At 42.9% G+C, this 16,092-nt stretch overlaps 1 protein-coding gene across 1 annotated transcript; it reads left to right on the top strand.

The window, feature by feature from the left end:
* Positions 1 to 1,266: 1,266 nt before the first annotated feature.
* On the top strand, positions 1,267 to 14,100 carry LOC111851837 (purine nucleoside phosphorylase-like). The gene is made up of 6 exons (XM_023827103.2): positions 1,267 to 1,418; positions 5,979 to 6,154; positions 7,898 to 8,001; positions 11,553 to 11,728; positions 12,501 to 12,691; positions 12,850 to 14,100. The coding sequence occupies exons 1-6, from the start codon at positions 1,396 to 1,398 to the stop codon at positions 13,044 to 13,046; spliced, it is 867 nt and encodes a 288-aa protein (XP_023682871.1). The 5' UTR covers positions 1,267 to 1,395; the 3' UTR covers positions 13,047 to 14,100.
* The last annotated feature ends 1,992 nt before the right edge of the window (positions 14,101 to 16,092 follow it).

A 16,092-nucleotide genomic window follows, 5' to 3' on the forward strand; every position in this document is an offset into this window, starting at 1 on the left:
TAACCCAAAGTATGAAAAAATGAAAACTAATACTAAAACTAATAAAAACTAAACTAAAACTAAGCATTTAGAAAAAATTAAAACTAACTAAAACTAGCAAACCTGCTCTAAAAACTAATTAAAACTAACTAAATTAGAGGGGAAAAAAAGGTCAAAACTAAATAAAACTAAACTATAATGAAAAATCCAAAACTATTATAACCTTGGTCCAAGGTGTACCCGCGCATTGTGTTATATGCTGCATGCCTGGCATAGGCTCCCTGCAAGGATGCATGGATGCATTTAACCTTGGTCCAAGGTGTACCCGCGCATTGTGTTGTATGCTGCCTGGCATAGGCTCCCTGCAAGGATGCATGGATGCATTTAACCTTGGTTTGTTAACTATGCAGGTCCAAGTTTAAGAAATCGTGTTATTCATGGAGCTGGCAGTATGCCGCAGTCCGGGATCCTACCATGCTTTAAGAGTCGGGTGGCAACCCTTGTTGGGTCTTTTTTTTTTCAAAGGGCACCTGTAGATGAATAAAACCTACTTTTTTATTTATTTTTATTTATCCTTTATTTTACCAGGAATGTCCCATTGAGATACATTATCTCTTCTTCCAGGGAGTCCTGACCAAGGTGGCAGCAATAAGTTACAAGAGTTCCAACATAAACAAACAACTTACACACTTGTAATATTTACACCTAAAGTCATACAAACATACCAATGAATACAATACAATAAGCACAGACTATCAAACTAAAATAAATGGAAATTCCAATTGTCAAAAAAGGCAGAGAGTTATAGGCTAGGAGTAAAGAAAGAAAGAAAAAAAAATTAGAAAGAAAAAAAAATATATATATATATATTTATATATATAAGTATATGGGCTATAAATTATAATAATAATAATAGATACTTTATTGATCCCCGTGGGGGAATTGTTTTTACGTCTCCCACAACTTGTCCGCGAAGAGCAGCCACCTGCTGAGGCTGGGTTTGAACCTGCAACCTTGTGATTACAGGCACACAGGCTTAGCCCACTGAGCCACACGCTGCATTTATGAAAAACAATGGCATTGTTGTATAAGAACTGATTTTAAAAGATTTTTGAAAACATTTAGAGAGGGTGGGGAGTCCAAATTTAGATTTATTTAATTCTAGCACTGTTCTTCTAGTTACAAGCAGGAAGGTTCCCGTTTGGGACAATCCGCAAGTCCATCGGCAAAATAAGCGGATTGGTTTTATAAAAGCCTCTCAAAGTCTAACCGAGTCCGCAGCCAATCGCTCCGCATCACGCCACCTCGAAGGTGGGGTGGCCCCGTTTATCTGGAGCAGTCGCGGTCTCCTGTCTCCACACTCATCTGGCATTTGCCTACATTACTGCACTTAACTCGGTGTCTTCAGCTCTCGATATGTCGTCGCCTGTGGAGAGCAGGTAAAATAACCGTGACGGGATTAAACGCACCTTTATAATCGACCATATTTTATTACAGTAACTATATATCCTCACACCCCGATTTGCATCTGTTTAGCACTTTTTTTTTCGTCTAGAACAATAATACGACAATAATGTCAGAATATTGTGATAATTGTCAAGGAAGCAGACATCGAAAAGTACTGACATTCTGAAAGAAAATATGTCGGTGTGTGTGTGTGTATATATATGTATATGGCTTTATTCAATAACGCCCGCCTGCAATATCACTTGCGACCGGTCACCCTCTAACAAGGTTATTGAATAATTGAATAATTTAAATGCAGACTTATATGATATTCTGTATGGTTTCATATACTCACTAGCATTGTGATGCATCCTTGTTGTGAATGCATATTTAAATGCAGCAAAATGCTTCCACGAAAGCCCATGCCAAATCCATTTAAATGTGCCACACGAGAAGCTCTTAGTCATGTGGGGGAAAATGTGTCAGGTTGTGTGATTAATGAAAGACTGCAGCGTTATATAGCCGGCTGACGCAGCGCAGGGGTGTCCTGCGCTCTTAGCGCTGAATGGAAAACGCGCCTGTCGCGGCGGCCCAGGGCACCCTGGACAGTTCCAGGTGTCCGGGAGGGACAGGACGCTGCACTCTTCGTACTCATGATTTAAAGATAGTCATAATAACTATTCATGTGATTTTTACAGATTCATTACGAAAAAGATTTTTAAAAATAATAAAAATGTAAACATGCACACAGGGGCGGATTAACGCACAGGCTAGATATGGCTTAAGCCTAGGGGCCCCACGTGTGCCAGCCTGCAAGGGGGCCCCCATTGGCGTGGAGGGGGGCAGGGTTGGGGGCCCCACAGACTACTGTAGCCTAGGGGCCTCTGTACACCTTAATCCGCCCCTGCATGCACACCAGTATAGTGTAATTATTGTAGCGTATTAGTGAAGTGGTTTAGGTTAAATCATAGTGAAATATTGGGGAGGGTGGGCTAACTTGACCTTCTTTGTAGAAGCATGGATCTTTGTGTCTTGGGGGGGGGGGGCATGGTGCAGGCATAAATAAGGCAGGGATGATCCACTTATGGGTCTGAGACAAGGGTTTATTTAATACAACTAAAAAGAAAATATATCAAAACAAACAGACTATGATAGGTCAAAAACAAGCACAGAAAATAAGGAATTAACTGAGCAAAGATTGGAAACCAGGTAACACATAGAACAGACCAAGAAACTAAACAGAGCAGCAACAGGCAGCTACTTATCACACTGACTGACTGGGTAAATGAACAAAGGCAGGCACTTAAATACACTGGTAACAAGGACTAACTAAGGGCAGGTGTGAATCATCAAAAACACCAACCAATCAGCAAGGCAGAGGACAACAAGCAGCAGGTGAAATAAATTACCAATATATGGCACAAGAAACTAGGGAACATAACAGAGGGCTGACTGTACTAGGACACATAGCAGAGGGCTGACTGTAGTAGGACACATAGCAGAGGGCTGACTGTACTAGGACAAAACTAGGAACGACCACAAGCAGAACACAGGGTATAACAGCTCCCAAGGTTCTTCATTTGGTGCAGAAAACATACGCCCGACTGATGTTGAAGTTATTCCGTCTTTATTCTTCTCAACACCGTGAAAAACTATAAAATAAACATATTACTAAATTCCTATATTACATTTAATCTTACAATCATAAAGGATCCACAATATTACCGTTAAATAGCAGCTCACATATCACCACAATTACAAACAAACTTTCCAACACAAGACAACAAGTAAATACAATAAATAGAAATTACCGTGTGCACCTTCTCACCAAATGTTTAGGAGTTATTACCGGTTCTGCAGTGACGAGCTTCCCCACAAGCCGACTCCATGAATCTCCCAGAGTGCATTCACTCCTGCCCAATTCAGTCACATGATCAAGGGTTAACACAGATCAATTAAACAGTCAGCAGAGGGCACCAATATACATTTATCACAGTATACCTTCTACTGTATATTAAATCAAACCAACAAAAAAAAGTAATTATAAAATAACCATCTTAGCGACAGTTACACAGGGAACAAACAGACACAAACAGGGAAGGCCAGAATCAGGAACACAAAGCAAAGACAAAGAAAATACCAAACGCTAAGGAAAATAAAACCAATATTAATTAACCAAAATGTGAAACTGGCCTCTGGTCAGCCTCAAACTCATGACTGGAAGAGATGACAATCTGAGCCACATGCTCAACCAATTGAGTTATGCAGCAGCCCAGGAACAGCGAAACACAATGGGGACCCTGGGCCTGGAGGGCAGCGGCAGGGGGGAGACACAAAGGACAGGGTTGGACGGGTGCTGACCCTGACAATATTATATATAATTGTGTTCAAACACAGAACACAGACAGGCAGCCATATCCAGCTGGAAGGTTTTTGTTGTAAACATAACACACTAAAGAAAATGCCACAAGCAGAATTTGTGCACATATGTGACTGTATCTCTAGCCAACTCTAACACCTCTTGGGATCCGCAGATCCAGGTGCAGAACTAACAGTATCCAAAGACACTAAACTGATGTCATAATCGTAAACCAGAAACAGATTCCGAGAACCGAAAGATCTGTCCGAGGGGTGCAGGGTAAGGCCAACAGAGGTGCGGAGGCTGGGGAGACTAAAGACATACTGAGGGAGGGGTAGGGACACATTCGCAGGATCGCGGAGGGAGGGGTAGGGACACATTCGCAGGATCGCGGAGGGAGGGGTCGGGACACATTCGCAGGATCGCGGAGGGAGGGGTCGGGACACATTCGCAGGATCGCGGAGGGAGGGGTCGGGACACATTCGCAGGATCGCGGAGGGAGGGGTCGGGACACATTCGCAGGATCGCGGAGGGAGGGGTCGGGGCACATTTGCAGGATCGCGGAGCACAGAGATCATCCAGGATATCTGCAGTATAAAGAATAATCATTTTCACTCATTAGAACCTTATTTTTACTAGTAAAAATTCACATTATAGTTAACTATAACTTGATTTTTACTAGTCATGTATTACCATGGAATTTTTGCTTCTATGCGAGAAAATTCAATTTGTACTAGTAAAAACTCATGTTGTAGATATTTACATTTTAAATTTGCCTAGTGGAAAATCCAGGTCCTCAATTCAATGCTTCCAGCTTTGTGGGACCCGTTTGGAGAAGGGCCTTTTTATGTTCCAGCATGACTGTGCCCCAGAGCACAAAGAAAGGTCCATAAACACATGGTTGGGTGAGCTTGGTGTGGAAGAACTTGATTGGCTCACGCACAGCCCTGACCTCAACCCCATCAAACACTATTTGGGATGAACTAGAACAGAGATTGTGAGCCAGGCCTTCACGTTCAACATCAGTGCCTTACCTCATGTGGTAGAAAAATTATAAATCAACCTCTCTGATAACACAGAGAGGCACTTAGAATAAAAGTCTGGACCTCTCAGTTTGGTTAGTAAAGAAAATCTCTTTTATTCCAGCGATTTCAGCAAAGCGCTCCCATCACACTCTGGCACTCGGTACCAAGTCACCCTCAGCACACAGAGCAACCAATAGATAAACCATAACTCCCAGGACTTTTAAGTCCTGATTGGTCACAAAACATCAACAAACTAAGCTGAACTGTATAACAAACTCAATTCTCCTACTCCATTGGTTCACCTTGGTAGCAAGGTAAACTTCACCCATTTTATGCAATTTACCAGAGTCAGCCTCGGCTTCTAGACTCTACTTGAGATATGTATATAGATATTAATTATATGACATTGAATCACTGTTAATGTTTGGGTGTTCCATTGATTAATGATTAACACATTGACGTATTGTCCCTGAATCACTGCAAATACATGGTTAACATATGATTAGTATGATTAACATTAGTATGATTAACATGATTACTTATGCGATCAATTGCGTAACATATTATATATTGTCTACTGCAACTACTTTATTAAGCCATAATTCTTTGTGCACCAGTTGGGGCAGCTTCGAGTCTCTTCCTGCAAGTGGTTTCTCCCCCCCTTTGCTCCGCTGCCTGCCTCTCCAAGGTCCGAGCTTCTGCGGAGCCAACTGCAGGCAGCTATCACAAAGCGAGGTCACACAGTATTCAAAACAATCTCTTCTTGCCTAAGGCCTAAGACATAACACAGCCAATATGCCTCCCCTCCCGGGCCTACTAATGTCCAATTTTACTTCTACACTCACAAATGCTCTTAGAGATAAACGGGCAAAAATTCCCAGAGACACACCAAAGTCTGATGCAAAGCCTTCCTAGAAGAGTGGCAGCTGCAAAGATGGGACCAACTCCATATTGATGCCAAAGGACTTATAATGGGATGTCATAATAGTTCTTGTAGATGTAATGGCCAGGTGTCCCAATACTTTTGTCCATAATATATATGTTCCACTTATACATATATATAAAGACTTGAAGACTTGACTGTTGATGACAGTACTAGGGACCATCACACTGCTCTTCTTTGTCAGTATGCAGAAGCAAATTATTCCACTTGTGTGTCTGTCCCTCAGCTACACATATGAGAACTACAAAGAAACAGCAGACTGGCTATTGGCTAAGATAAAGGAGAAGCAGAAACCCAAAATAGCCATCATCTGTGGCTCTGGTCTTGGAGGTTTAGCAGATCTGCTGCAGAACCAGACTGTATTGCGTTACAAAGACATCCCACACTTCCGTGAGAGCACAGGTGAGTGGGGTCTCTGTGAAAACCCAGGCAACATCTGTATGACATCACAATGACCCAACCACAACACTGTCGGCCCCATGACCCAATAAAAAATCATCAACAAAACAGAAAAAAGATCAGGGCTACTTTCTAGGACTTCTGGTAACGTTGAGCCAGTAATAATTGGTTTTGCAGCATAAAATTTTGACTTGAGTAGTTTCGGTACAATCAGTATATCCAGTTAATGGCCAAAAAACTATTAACTGTAGTCAAGATTGATGAAGTAACATGCAATACGGAATAAAATAAATAAAATTCCTCACCTCATGCAGTGCCATCTGTAAACCACCAAACTTCTGTAACCAATTTTACTATGGCAACAGGTCCATTTAGAGTAGGTGCTTTCACATTGCCAGAACCAGGGACTTTAGCCGTGTTCACACCACAGGAACTAAGCCTGAATATAGCTCATAGGAGTACCTACTCCAGACGAGGTACTTTTTGTTTCAACACAAGCTACTCTGGAGGCACTTACAGTGGTAGCTTTCTGATTGGTTGACAACAAGCACTGGCAATAACTTGGAAGTTACACAGACTTGCAGGCAAAAGAGATAGAACTAATGGAGCAAAACCTGAGCAGATAGAATTATTTTTGTACCTGTGTTACACTTGATGCATCAATTAATTCATTTTTTTGTTTGCATCTGAATATTTCTGCATTGAAAAATTATATCGATAACCCATATAGTTGTGTCTAATATCGTTGGTGGCAGCGATGAAACGTCCAAAACATTTATTAGCAGGATAATGTTTCATCGTTCTTTATTCTGTGGAAAATATAAGTTTGATAAACTGGTCAGATTTAATAAGAATCATTAACATGTTGTGAGTCATAAAAACAAAAGGCTGTGTCCTGTTTTTATCCTGATCAATCCCCCCAATAACTAACAAAACAACTTATTTATCCTGCGTTGTTTTGGGGTGATGGTGTAGTTTCATGTGAAGTTTTGTGTGAAGTTCAGCCTATAAATGTTTTGTGTCTCCCATGCTTATTTAGCATAAAAGTCCCAGTTCCTGTTGTATGGTTTGAAAGCGTCACACAAAAGTGGCCTGGAGCTACAAAAGTTCCCCGTCGAGACAGCCCAGGAACTTGTAAACTGGGACCAGGTTCTGGAACTTTAGTGTGAAAGTGCCAAATGATATTGTGGATCCTGGTGACTGCGCTACCATAGGAGTGAGAATAGGAGATTGCCATACCTGGTTCACACTAAAACAGGTGTCATTTTTTTTCCCACCGATGTCCTACATGTCATTAATCAAGCCTAATGGGATTTGGACAATAGGTGGTGCAGGTTCCATTCCAGAGATCCTCCCGAGGGTCACCTTACCCAACTGCCCTAGCTCATTACCTGGTGTTTGACGTATACGTGACACGGGGAGAGTGGCACCTAATGAAGTCTCCAATTAACAATCTTAAAAATGCCTTTGAATCTGTGAATCACAGAAACAGATATGAACGTATATATTCATCCAAATTTGTAATCAGTGTATTACAGTATGCAGTGTTACTATATGTAATACTCAATTTGTGCAAAGTTGCATTCAAAGGCTTTGACAAACTAAGATTTAACAGTATAAATACAGCAACTGCCTTCCTGGCTTCATGACAAATACTGTATTTGTGAAGTAGATGTTGTTGAATCACACTGCCCCCCCGCACTGTTGTGTTTCGAACATGACTTTGCCGATGTGCCCTCTCCGCAGTGCATGGTCATGCTGGTCACCTGGTGTTTGGAGAGCTGAATGGGAAGTCCTGTGTCTGCATGAAAGGCCGCTGCCACTTTTACGAGGGTCGCAGCTGCTCTGAGGTGAGCGCCTGACATTTCTGGAAAGTTCCCTTCTGCCTTGCCTAGTGGTGGTGTCTTAAAATGGATGAGAGAGGGATATAGGGCTCTCGAAGGAACAAACAGGCACGCTTAGGTTCACTCAAATACACTTTAATAAGTAATACAAAATGATCTCACATTAACACCAATACTGAGCTATCATATTGAAGGCAATGCAAAATAACTCGTACTACAACGGATATCAAATAATATATATCTTATAGCTAATAGTATTAGGTGCAAAGGTATGAATATATATAGAAAAGAAGCAATTACACATACAAGAAGCAAGGAAACATAAAAAGTTACGAAATATTATCACAAGCGGCGATAATTTACTCGCAACAATCAATGGAAAGCATAAGCAGTTGCAAAGCTATTTACACTCGGACGTGCTATCATCACCCACCTTCATGGACTGGGGAGCCCTTTCAGTCCTGGCAGGAGACCAACACGTGAGTTCCGAGAAAGTGCCGGGCGATGCGCGCTCTATCCCACGGCTGAACTCCGGTCAGTACCGGGATCTCCCCCTTCCTTTATACTAAATTTAGAGTTGCGTGTGGGCAGGGGGTAAGCTGACCAGGCTCACCCCTTCCCCCCAGGCAATATAATGTGCTCCAATTCCCCCTTTTGTCCGAGTGATTCTGCTTGCGATAATACAATACAATGGGCGTCCTGGCGCCAGGTGACTTTGCGCAACGCCTCCCTGTTCCCCCCTAAAGGCAATATAGGGTGCTGTATAGCGACCCCCCACCCTATCTCCCGAAACCAAGATAAGCATCCTGGCTTCTTTTATGAGCCCAAGTTATTTATGGTAAAGTTAGGTTTTACAGGGGATCGTTAAATAACGTGTTCGTGCAGTCTAGTGACATTTGGGGTGAATCATGGACGATTGATCTGAATTTCTGGACGATCAGTCCACACGCGACCGGAATTAATCCACAATTACAACTTTCCAGAATATTATAGTAAAGTTAATTCCATGTCACGTGGGTGACGTAATCGTCCGCAAATTCGTCCTAATACAGGTGGACTGAGAGCAGGTCGTGGCCATCATGAGATAGCAATCATGTGGTAGTTCAGATTCCACCTCCCAACTTGACTAGCCTGATATTGGGTCTTTCTTAATGCTAAAGTAGCTTAGCTACAGCACTGCAGCAGTTTTCAACCATGGCGACCCTAATGGGGGGAATATATGAGCTCTTTCATGTGTGTCATTACATCCTCATCAGACCAATGGATCAGTTCATTCAGTTCAATGATACCCGATAGGACAGGTCTGCTATAGGGCTTCATGGAGTGATTTAGGGGTATATAAACATACTGTATATGTGTATCTGTGGAGTTTATCGGTTCAGTGCGAAGAGCAGTTTCTTACCATTACATCTGAAAATATGTTGTCAGTGGCAATTTTGGCCAGAAGTCGAAGGGCTCTTGAGCGACAAATCCGGAACATAATCGGACTGGTCTGGAACATAATCGGACTGGTCTGGAACATAATCGGACTGGTCTGGGTTGGAGGTCCAATATGAGGTCCCTTGGGGCAGAACTGTGGCTTTGATTATAATAAAGAGAGCAAAGCATGTATGTGTGGTTAAAAAACGAAATGAAACAAAGTAACAGAAACTATATGACATAAACATTTCACAAATTATTGCATATAACTTATGTATGACATCAGAACAGTTGCCTCCAAACACTTAGTATTAAAATGAGGTTTTCCATGTGATAATTATTGCTGATTGGTATGGAAGATTATACATTTTGGACAGACAAAGTCTGGGCCAGACAAGAATTAAAACTAGACACTCTGTAACCGGAGATGAATTCTTTATTGAATTCTCATGCACAAGGAGGAACTTTCCTCCAAGAAAGATGAGAGTCTTTTATGTACATTCAGGAGCGATTCATTAGGCATAACTCTCACTCCCTCATCTATCGTTTTCCTCAGTTCTCCTTTTCTCTTCAAACTTCTGCTTCTCAGTGTCACCATGGTCACTCATACAAACACCATTGTTAGTTACCTGAATTGACACGAGTGCTTTATATCTTTTACCATGTGTGTGAGACAAAATGGGATCTTGGTTCCCTTGCAAACTGCTTACGGCTCCTGGGTCACGGTGTCCTGTCAGACCCAGACCCTCCGAGAAGACTCCTGGTTTTACTTTTCTTACACAAGTTCCACATTCCTGCTGGGTCATCCTGACCATTATGGTTAAATGCTTCAGTGCATTTATTTAACAGATAGAAGATTATGTTGGTAAATATGAAAGTAATTACTGAATAAATGGATACAATTTTCTTGATAATACATTACCTACCTTGAATAAAATAATACAATTCCCATAATAAATGCGCAACTGGATATCAGTATGAATACTATTCCCCAGCCGTGCAGGACCTGGGTCACCCGCCTTTTATTGGTACCTCTTCAGTATGTTCTTGGATGCTGATGGACAGACACCTGTTTTTTCCATCCCATGGAACATCCACAGTGTTCTTTCCACCTAGCATGCCGCTGTCTCAGCTGTCCTCAGTTCCATTTAGAAATACACACACAAACAAAGAAGCTGAGGCTTGACCGCTATCCCAGCATGCACCTCTCCTGCAGGCCTCTCTACCAGCACTTCCAGCTTTTGAGGCTTGACCGCTATCCCAGCATGCACCTCTCCTGCAGGCCTCTCTACCAGCACTTCCAGCTTTTGAGGCTTGACCGCTATCCCAGCATGCACCTCTCCTGCAGGCCTCTCTACCAGCACTTCTAGCTTTTGAGGCTTGACCGCTATCCCAGCATGCACCTCTCCTGCAGGCCTCTCTACCAGCACTTCCAGCTTTTGAGGCTTGACTGCTATCCCAGCATGCACCTCTCCTGCAGGCCTCTCTACCAGCACTTCTAGCTTTTGAGGCTTGACCGCTATCCCAGCATGCACCTCTCCTGCAGGCCTCTCTACCAGCACTTCCAGCTTTTGAGGCTTGACCGCTATCCCAGCATGCACCTCTCCTGCAGGCCTCTCTACCAGCACTTCCAGCTTTTGAGGCTTGACCGCTATCCCAGCATGCACCTCTCCTGCAGGCCTCTCTACCAGCACTTCCAGCTTTTGAGGCTTGACCGCTATCCCAGCATGCACCTCTCCTGCAGGCCTCTCTACCAGCACTTCCAGCTTTTGAGGCTTGACCGCTATCCCAGCATGCACCTCTCCTGCAGGCCTCTCTACCAGCACTTCCAGCTTTTGAGGCTTGACCGCTATCCCAGCATGCACCTCTCCTGCAGGCCTCTCTACCAGCACTTCTAGCTTTTGAGGCTTGACCGCTATCCCAGCATGCACCTCTCCTGCAGGCCTCTCTACCAGCACTTCTAGCTTTTGAGGCTTGACCGCTATCCCAGCATGCACCTCTCCTGCAGGCCTCTCTACCAGCACTTCCAGCTTTTGAGGCTTGGCCGCTATCCCAGCATGCACCTCTCCTGCAGGCCTCTCTATTAAGATGCGTTTTCTATTGCCCCCCCCATCTTTTTCTCTGTCTTTTTGTTCCAGGTGACATACCCAGTACGAGTGTTCTCCCTCCTTGGGGTGGAGACGCTAATTGTCACTAACGCTGCTGGGGGACTGAACCCCAAGTTCAATGTGGGCGACATCATGCTGATCAAAGATCACATTAATTTCCTAGGATTGGCAGGCCAGAGCCCCTTACGCGGCCCCAATGAGGAGCGGTGAGCAGCTGTCTGTCTGCCTGTGTGTGTATGAGGATGGATCCATGGATGGATGGATGGGACTTCCTTACCTTGTTAAAATACTTCTCTTTCAGCTGGTCAACTATCATTTAAAAAGAATAAATATTTTGCTTGTCGCTACTCCTTGTCTGTTTTTGAATTTTGTTGCTTTGGGGTTGTGTATCTGTGTGTGTATCTGTGTGTGTCTGTGTGTGTATCTGTGTGTGTCTGTGTGTGTAGTCATGTACATATTCCATTGGGGGACCAAATATCCCCACAATATGATAAAACCTGTTACTTTTTAACTTCTGGGGACATTTTTCAGGTCCCCACCATATAAATCTCAATTTTATGAAAACATGTGAATGCAATCAAAAAAACTAAAATAGCCAAAAGTCTCTTATTCTGTTTGGTCGCTTAAAGTTAAGATTGGGGCTGGGTGGGGGTTAAGGTTGGTGTAGCTGGGATTAGGGTTATGTCCATGGAAATGATTGGATGGTTATATAGGGGTTACGGCTTCTCAATTGCATTTAATATGCAAGTAAACAGGAAATAAATACAAACATAGGGACTCAAACGCGTATGTGTGTAGAATTACAATATTAATACTTACACAGAAGCCATCAGTATTATGTGTGATAAGTGCATGTGCAATAAGCCAAACAATTCTGCGGTTTAACAGTCAAAGGCACATCCTCCTTCGTCTTTAGCATCCTCTTGATGCCCCTCCATGTGTCCCGTGACTCCGCCTCCCTTCTCAATGTTGCCGCAGGTTCGGCGTTCGCTTCCCCTGCATGTCAGACGCCTATGACCAGGACTTGCTGCGCCTGGCCCAGCAGACCGCAGAAAAGCAAAACTGCTCCTCCTTCCTTCAGCAAGGAGTGTACTGTATGGTGGGAGGCCCCACCTATGAGACTGTCGCTGAGGCCATGCTGCTGCACACCCTGGGGGCCGATGCTGTCGGTCAGTCTGAATCAGTCACATGGGACGTTATGACACGTTTACCCATAATGCACCACTTCAAGTCACCTAATGCTTTATTCTTCACATAAAATAATCAGGGTTTTCTCATTCTTCCGTACCTGTCTGTTCTTCTTTGTCTCTGTCACTCCGCCACCCAGGGATGAGCACAGTGCCTGAGGTGGTGGTGGCCCGTCACTGCCGCCTGCGCGTTCTTGGCCTGTCCCTCATCACCAACAAGGTGGTGAGTGAGTATGACTGCGCTGACCGTGCCAATCACGAGGAGGTGCTGGCGACCACTGAAATGAGGGCTGGGGAGCTGCAGAGGCTGGTCAGCAATCTGGTGTCCCAGATATGACCTGTCGGTGTGGATGGATGGTACTTCTTGTGAAATAATAATCACAAGTTAATCAATCATTACAATCTTGCTGGCAAAACCCATGCCTTAAAGTAGACCAATAGTATGCATTCCTAACTTGATTAACAGCATTTTCACATACAAGAAACATTAAAAAAAAAATTAAATGACACCGCAATGTCCAGTAATTGTGGATGGCATCTATTTAGGAAAGTGACACTAGGGTCACCACCTAATCCATGTCAGGGGACACTATGAGTCGGGACAGGGTTTGTAAAATGCCATTTCAATTAAAGACTTGGATTTCACTTAAGTACTGAGTTCTTGCTGTGTCCTGATTGGTCAGTCTCCTGTAATCATGCGTGTGTCACTAATATTGATATGAAACAGCTGGATGAATCTTTCAATCAAGGAAACAAACCAGTAAAGGCACAAGAAGAATTGAACTAATCAGCCAAGCACAGTAGCCTTACAGTTTTAAAGTAGTTTGTAAAACCTGAAGTAGCTCAAAGTGACCCCCCCCCCCATATGTATTAGGTGGTCACCTTAACTGACGTGGCTATGGCAGAGATGGGGTTGTTCTGGGTATAGGGTGGACTCTGCAGTTTGTTATATTTTCTTTATGTTTTCAGCATGGACCGTGGAAGGCATGTGAATAAGGGAGGCCTGGGGAGGCATGGAGGGTGCCCCCCCCGGTGCTGCGGTCCATGGTATTTAGCCAAAAATGCTTTATTTGGTGATGGGTGAGGGGCTACACTTCCAATGCTGATGTCCTTGTTCTCTCTTCCGTATTCATTGCGCTGTATGCAGACAATGTGCCTTCCACAAATGTTTTATTAATATTTTGCTATCAGTTACTAAACTGGTTCTTACTATATAAATATTAAAACAAATCTGAAGCATCCTAGTTCTTTAATATAAGCTAATCATGTGTCTTATGTATCCACAATCAGTTTACCAAAAGCAGAGACACTATTTTTCATTTTTGTTCATGTTTTACATCAAAATATGTTAATTACTGATGTGTGAAAATAAATGGTATTAAGGCAGTGAAGATGATTCTGTGGTTTTTGGATCATTTCCTAAGATCATGATCCTTCTCTAGCTCCCTACTGGTGCCATTCTTTAAGCATTACTCATGCGCTGTTCCGGTGTTACGGAGCTTTGATCTTTAACACCCACATGCTTCTTGACTCAGCAAGTCAATAGAGATGGGAAAGTTTCTCCTGCTCTGGCCATTAATATTGCTTGACCCCTCCATGATTCGAATACATGGTATGATCCATTTATTACAGCTACACATAAAGCCTTGACGAGAGGCATAAATCGTTCAGCAGAGAGGGGTCCATTTTTTCCACGCTGATGATCCGTTTTGCCCTTGTGGCCTTCCTGTTTGCTTTAACGAGTCTCCCCTGACCTCTCGTTAACGAGGGGCTTTCGCCCGCAGGTCTGCCAGTGGCTGGGTGTTTTGTCCTGTTCTCTGTGAACTCAAGACACCAACGTGTATGAAAATCCCAGAAGGGTGGCTGTTACTGAGATGTTGGATCCGCCACGTCTGGCAGTAACAATCACGGCATATTCAAAAACACTTATGTCACACATCTTAGTCGCTCTAGTGTTTAGCCAAGCAGTAAATTAACCTCTTGACCTATTTCCATTTACAGTTTTCTTTGTAAGCGTAAAGGAATATTTGGTCTCTGACAACATTCATTATAGCATTTAGTTATAGCAGCATTATATGCTTATACACACGCATATCATGAAAAAAGCTCAGGCAGTGATGCCGTTACGTACAGTATGAGGTCATAAATTGCAATAACCTTGGACTGAGTGAGGCTCATTAGAATTTACATGCACTTTATACAAAGTATTCCTGGGTGTGTTCCAGTGGGATTAGCAGTGTTTGTGGGTTCGAAGTTAAAACCTCAATTTAATATTGTAGGAATCTTGGATTCTCCTGTTTGTTTTGCCATCTGCACTGTATTTACATGGCAAATCCTTGCTTACAGATGGCTGAGTAATGTCCAAAGGTACAACGGGGTTTAATGAAAGTCAAAAGGTCTAACACGTCAGCCCGTTTCAGATATAAAATTACCTGAGGAAAGGCGCCATGATTAAATGTCATAATGAATTAATTTCCAGCACTTGAAAACAGCATGACGTCTAGAGGATAAATGGATTTGATCCATCTCAGTCAAGAAACTGAGCGACTCAGATTAATACAGATAAAGGCACACATGGTGATGGGACTGCTTGGTGAAGAGTTAAATCATCCTGGCTGGTGACTGCTTCAGGGATTACGGAGAGTTGCTAATGAAATCTGACATTCATCATCCTTCTGCTGGAAATAAGGTATGTGTGAGAGAAACAACTAGTAGAACACCTCTTTTATGTAACTGATGATGATCAGGGTCATGAAAATGACAATGTTTATGATGACCTTAGTGATCAAGGCCGTGGTGAAAGTTGTGTGTAACACCGAAATCAGCTCGGAGCAGAGCAAAACCAGCCACGGCTGAAAGCTGGGGAAAGTTTCATTGGGAATTTTATGTAACATCAGGTACGTTTACCCACAAACAGAAACCCACATCTAATCTTATATGCAAATAATAATTTCACAGAGCAGGAAGGAAAGTCGCATTAGTATTACTGCACTGCGAAATAGATTGACTATTTAGACCTCAAAAGTCGCTTGTCTTAAAATGAGGACAAATTTGGGTACAAAATATTATTATTATGTATTTTGTGAAATCCCAAATATTATTCTTCCAAAGGGACATTTCATTTCATACACAAATACCTACTGACTACTCTGACCACTTACATGCAGACATGCACTCAGCTGAAATTATTAAATGAAAGGGGGGGGGGACTTCATTATGTATTTTCCATTCTTCCCTCTCCATTCACCCACATGTTGCAGACCTGGGTCTACTACTCAACAGTCAATTAAAATTGCAACAGAGACTCTATATTATTATAGCTTAAGAGTATTTGTGGCAAATACTGCACTTATTTGATTAATGGTGATAGTCAAAGCAGCAGT

The sequence above is a fragment of the Paramormyrops kingsleyae genome, chromosome 13 (genome assembly GCF_048594095.1).
Source record: "Paramormyrops kingsleyae isolate MSU_618 chromosome 13, PKINGS_0.4, whole genome shotgun sequence".
NCBI lineage: Eukaryota > Metazoa > Chordata > Actinopteri > Osteoglossiformes > Mormyridae > Paramormyrops > Paramormyrops kingsleyae.

Excerpts from the sequence above, each read along its gene's own strand:
- LOC111851837 (XM_023827103.2), top strand. The coding sequence starts at position 1,396 with ATGTCGTCGCCTGTGGAGAGCAG. Across the intron at positions 6,155-7,897 it reads ACACTTCCGTGAGAGCACAG|TGCATGGTCATGCTGGTCAC; the intron begins GTGAGTGGGGTC and ends CCCTCTCCGCAG. Across the intron at positions 12,692-12,849 it reads CCTGGGGGCCGATGCTGTCG|GGATGAGCACAGTGCCTGAG; the intron begins GTCAGTCTGAAT and ends TCCGCCACCCAG.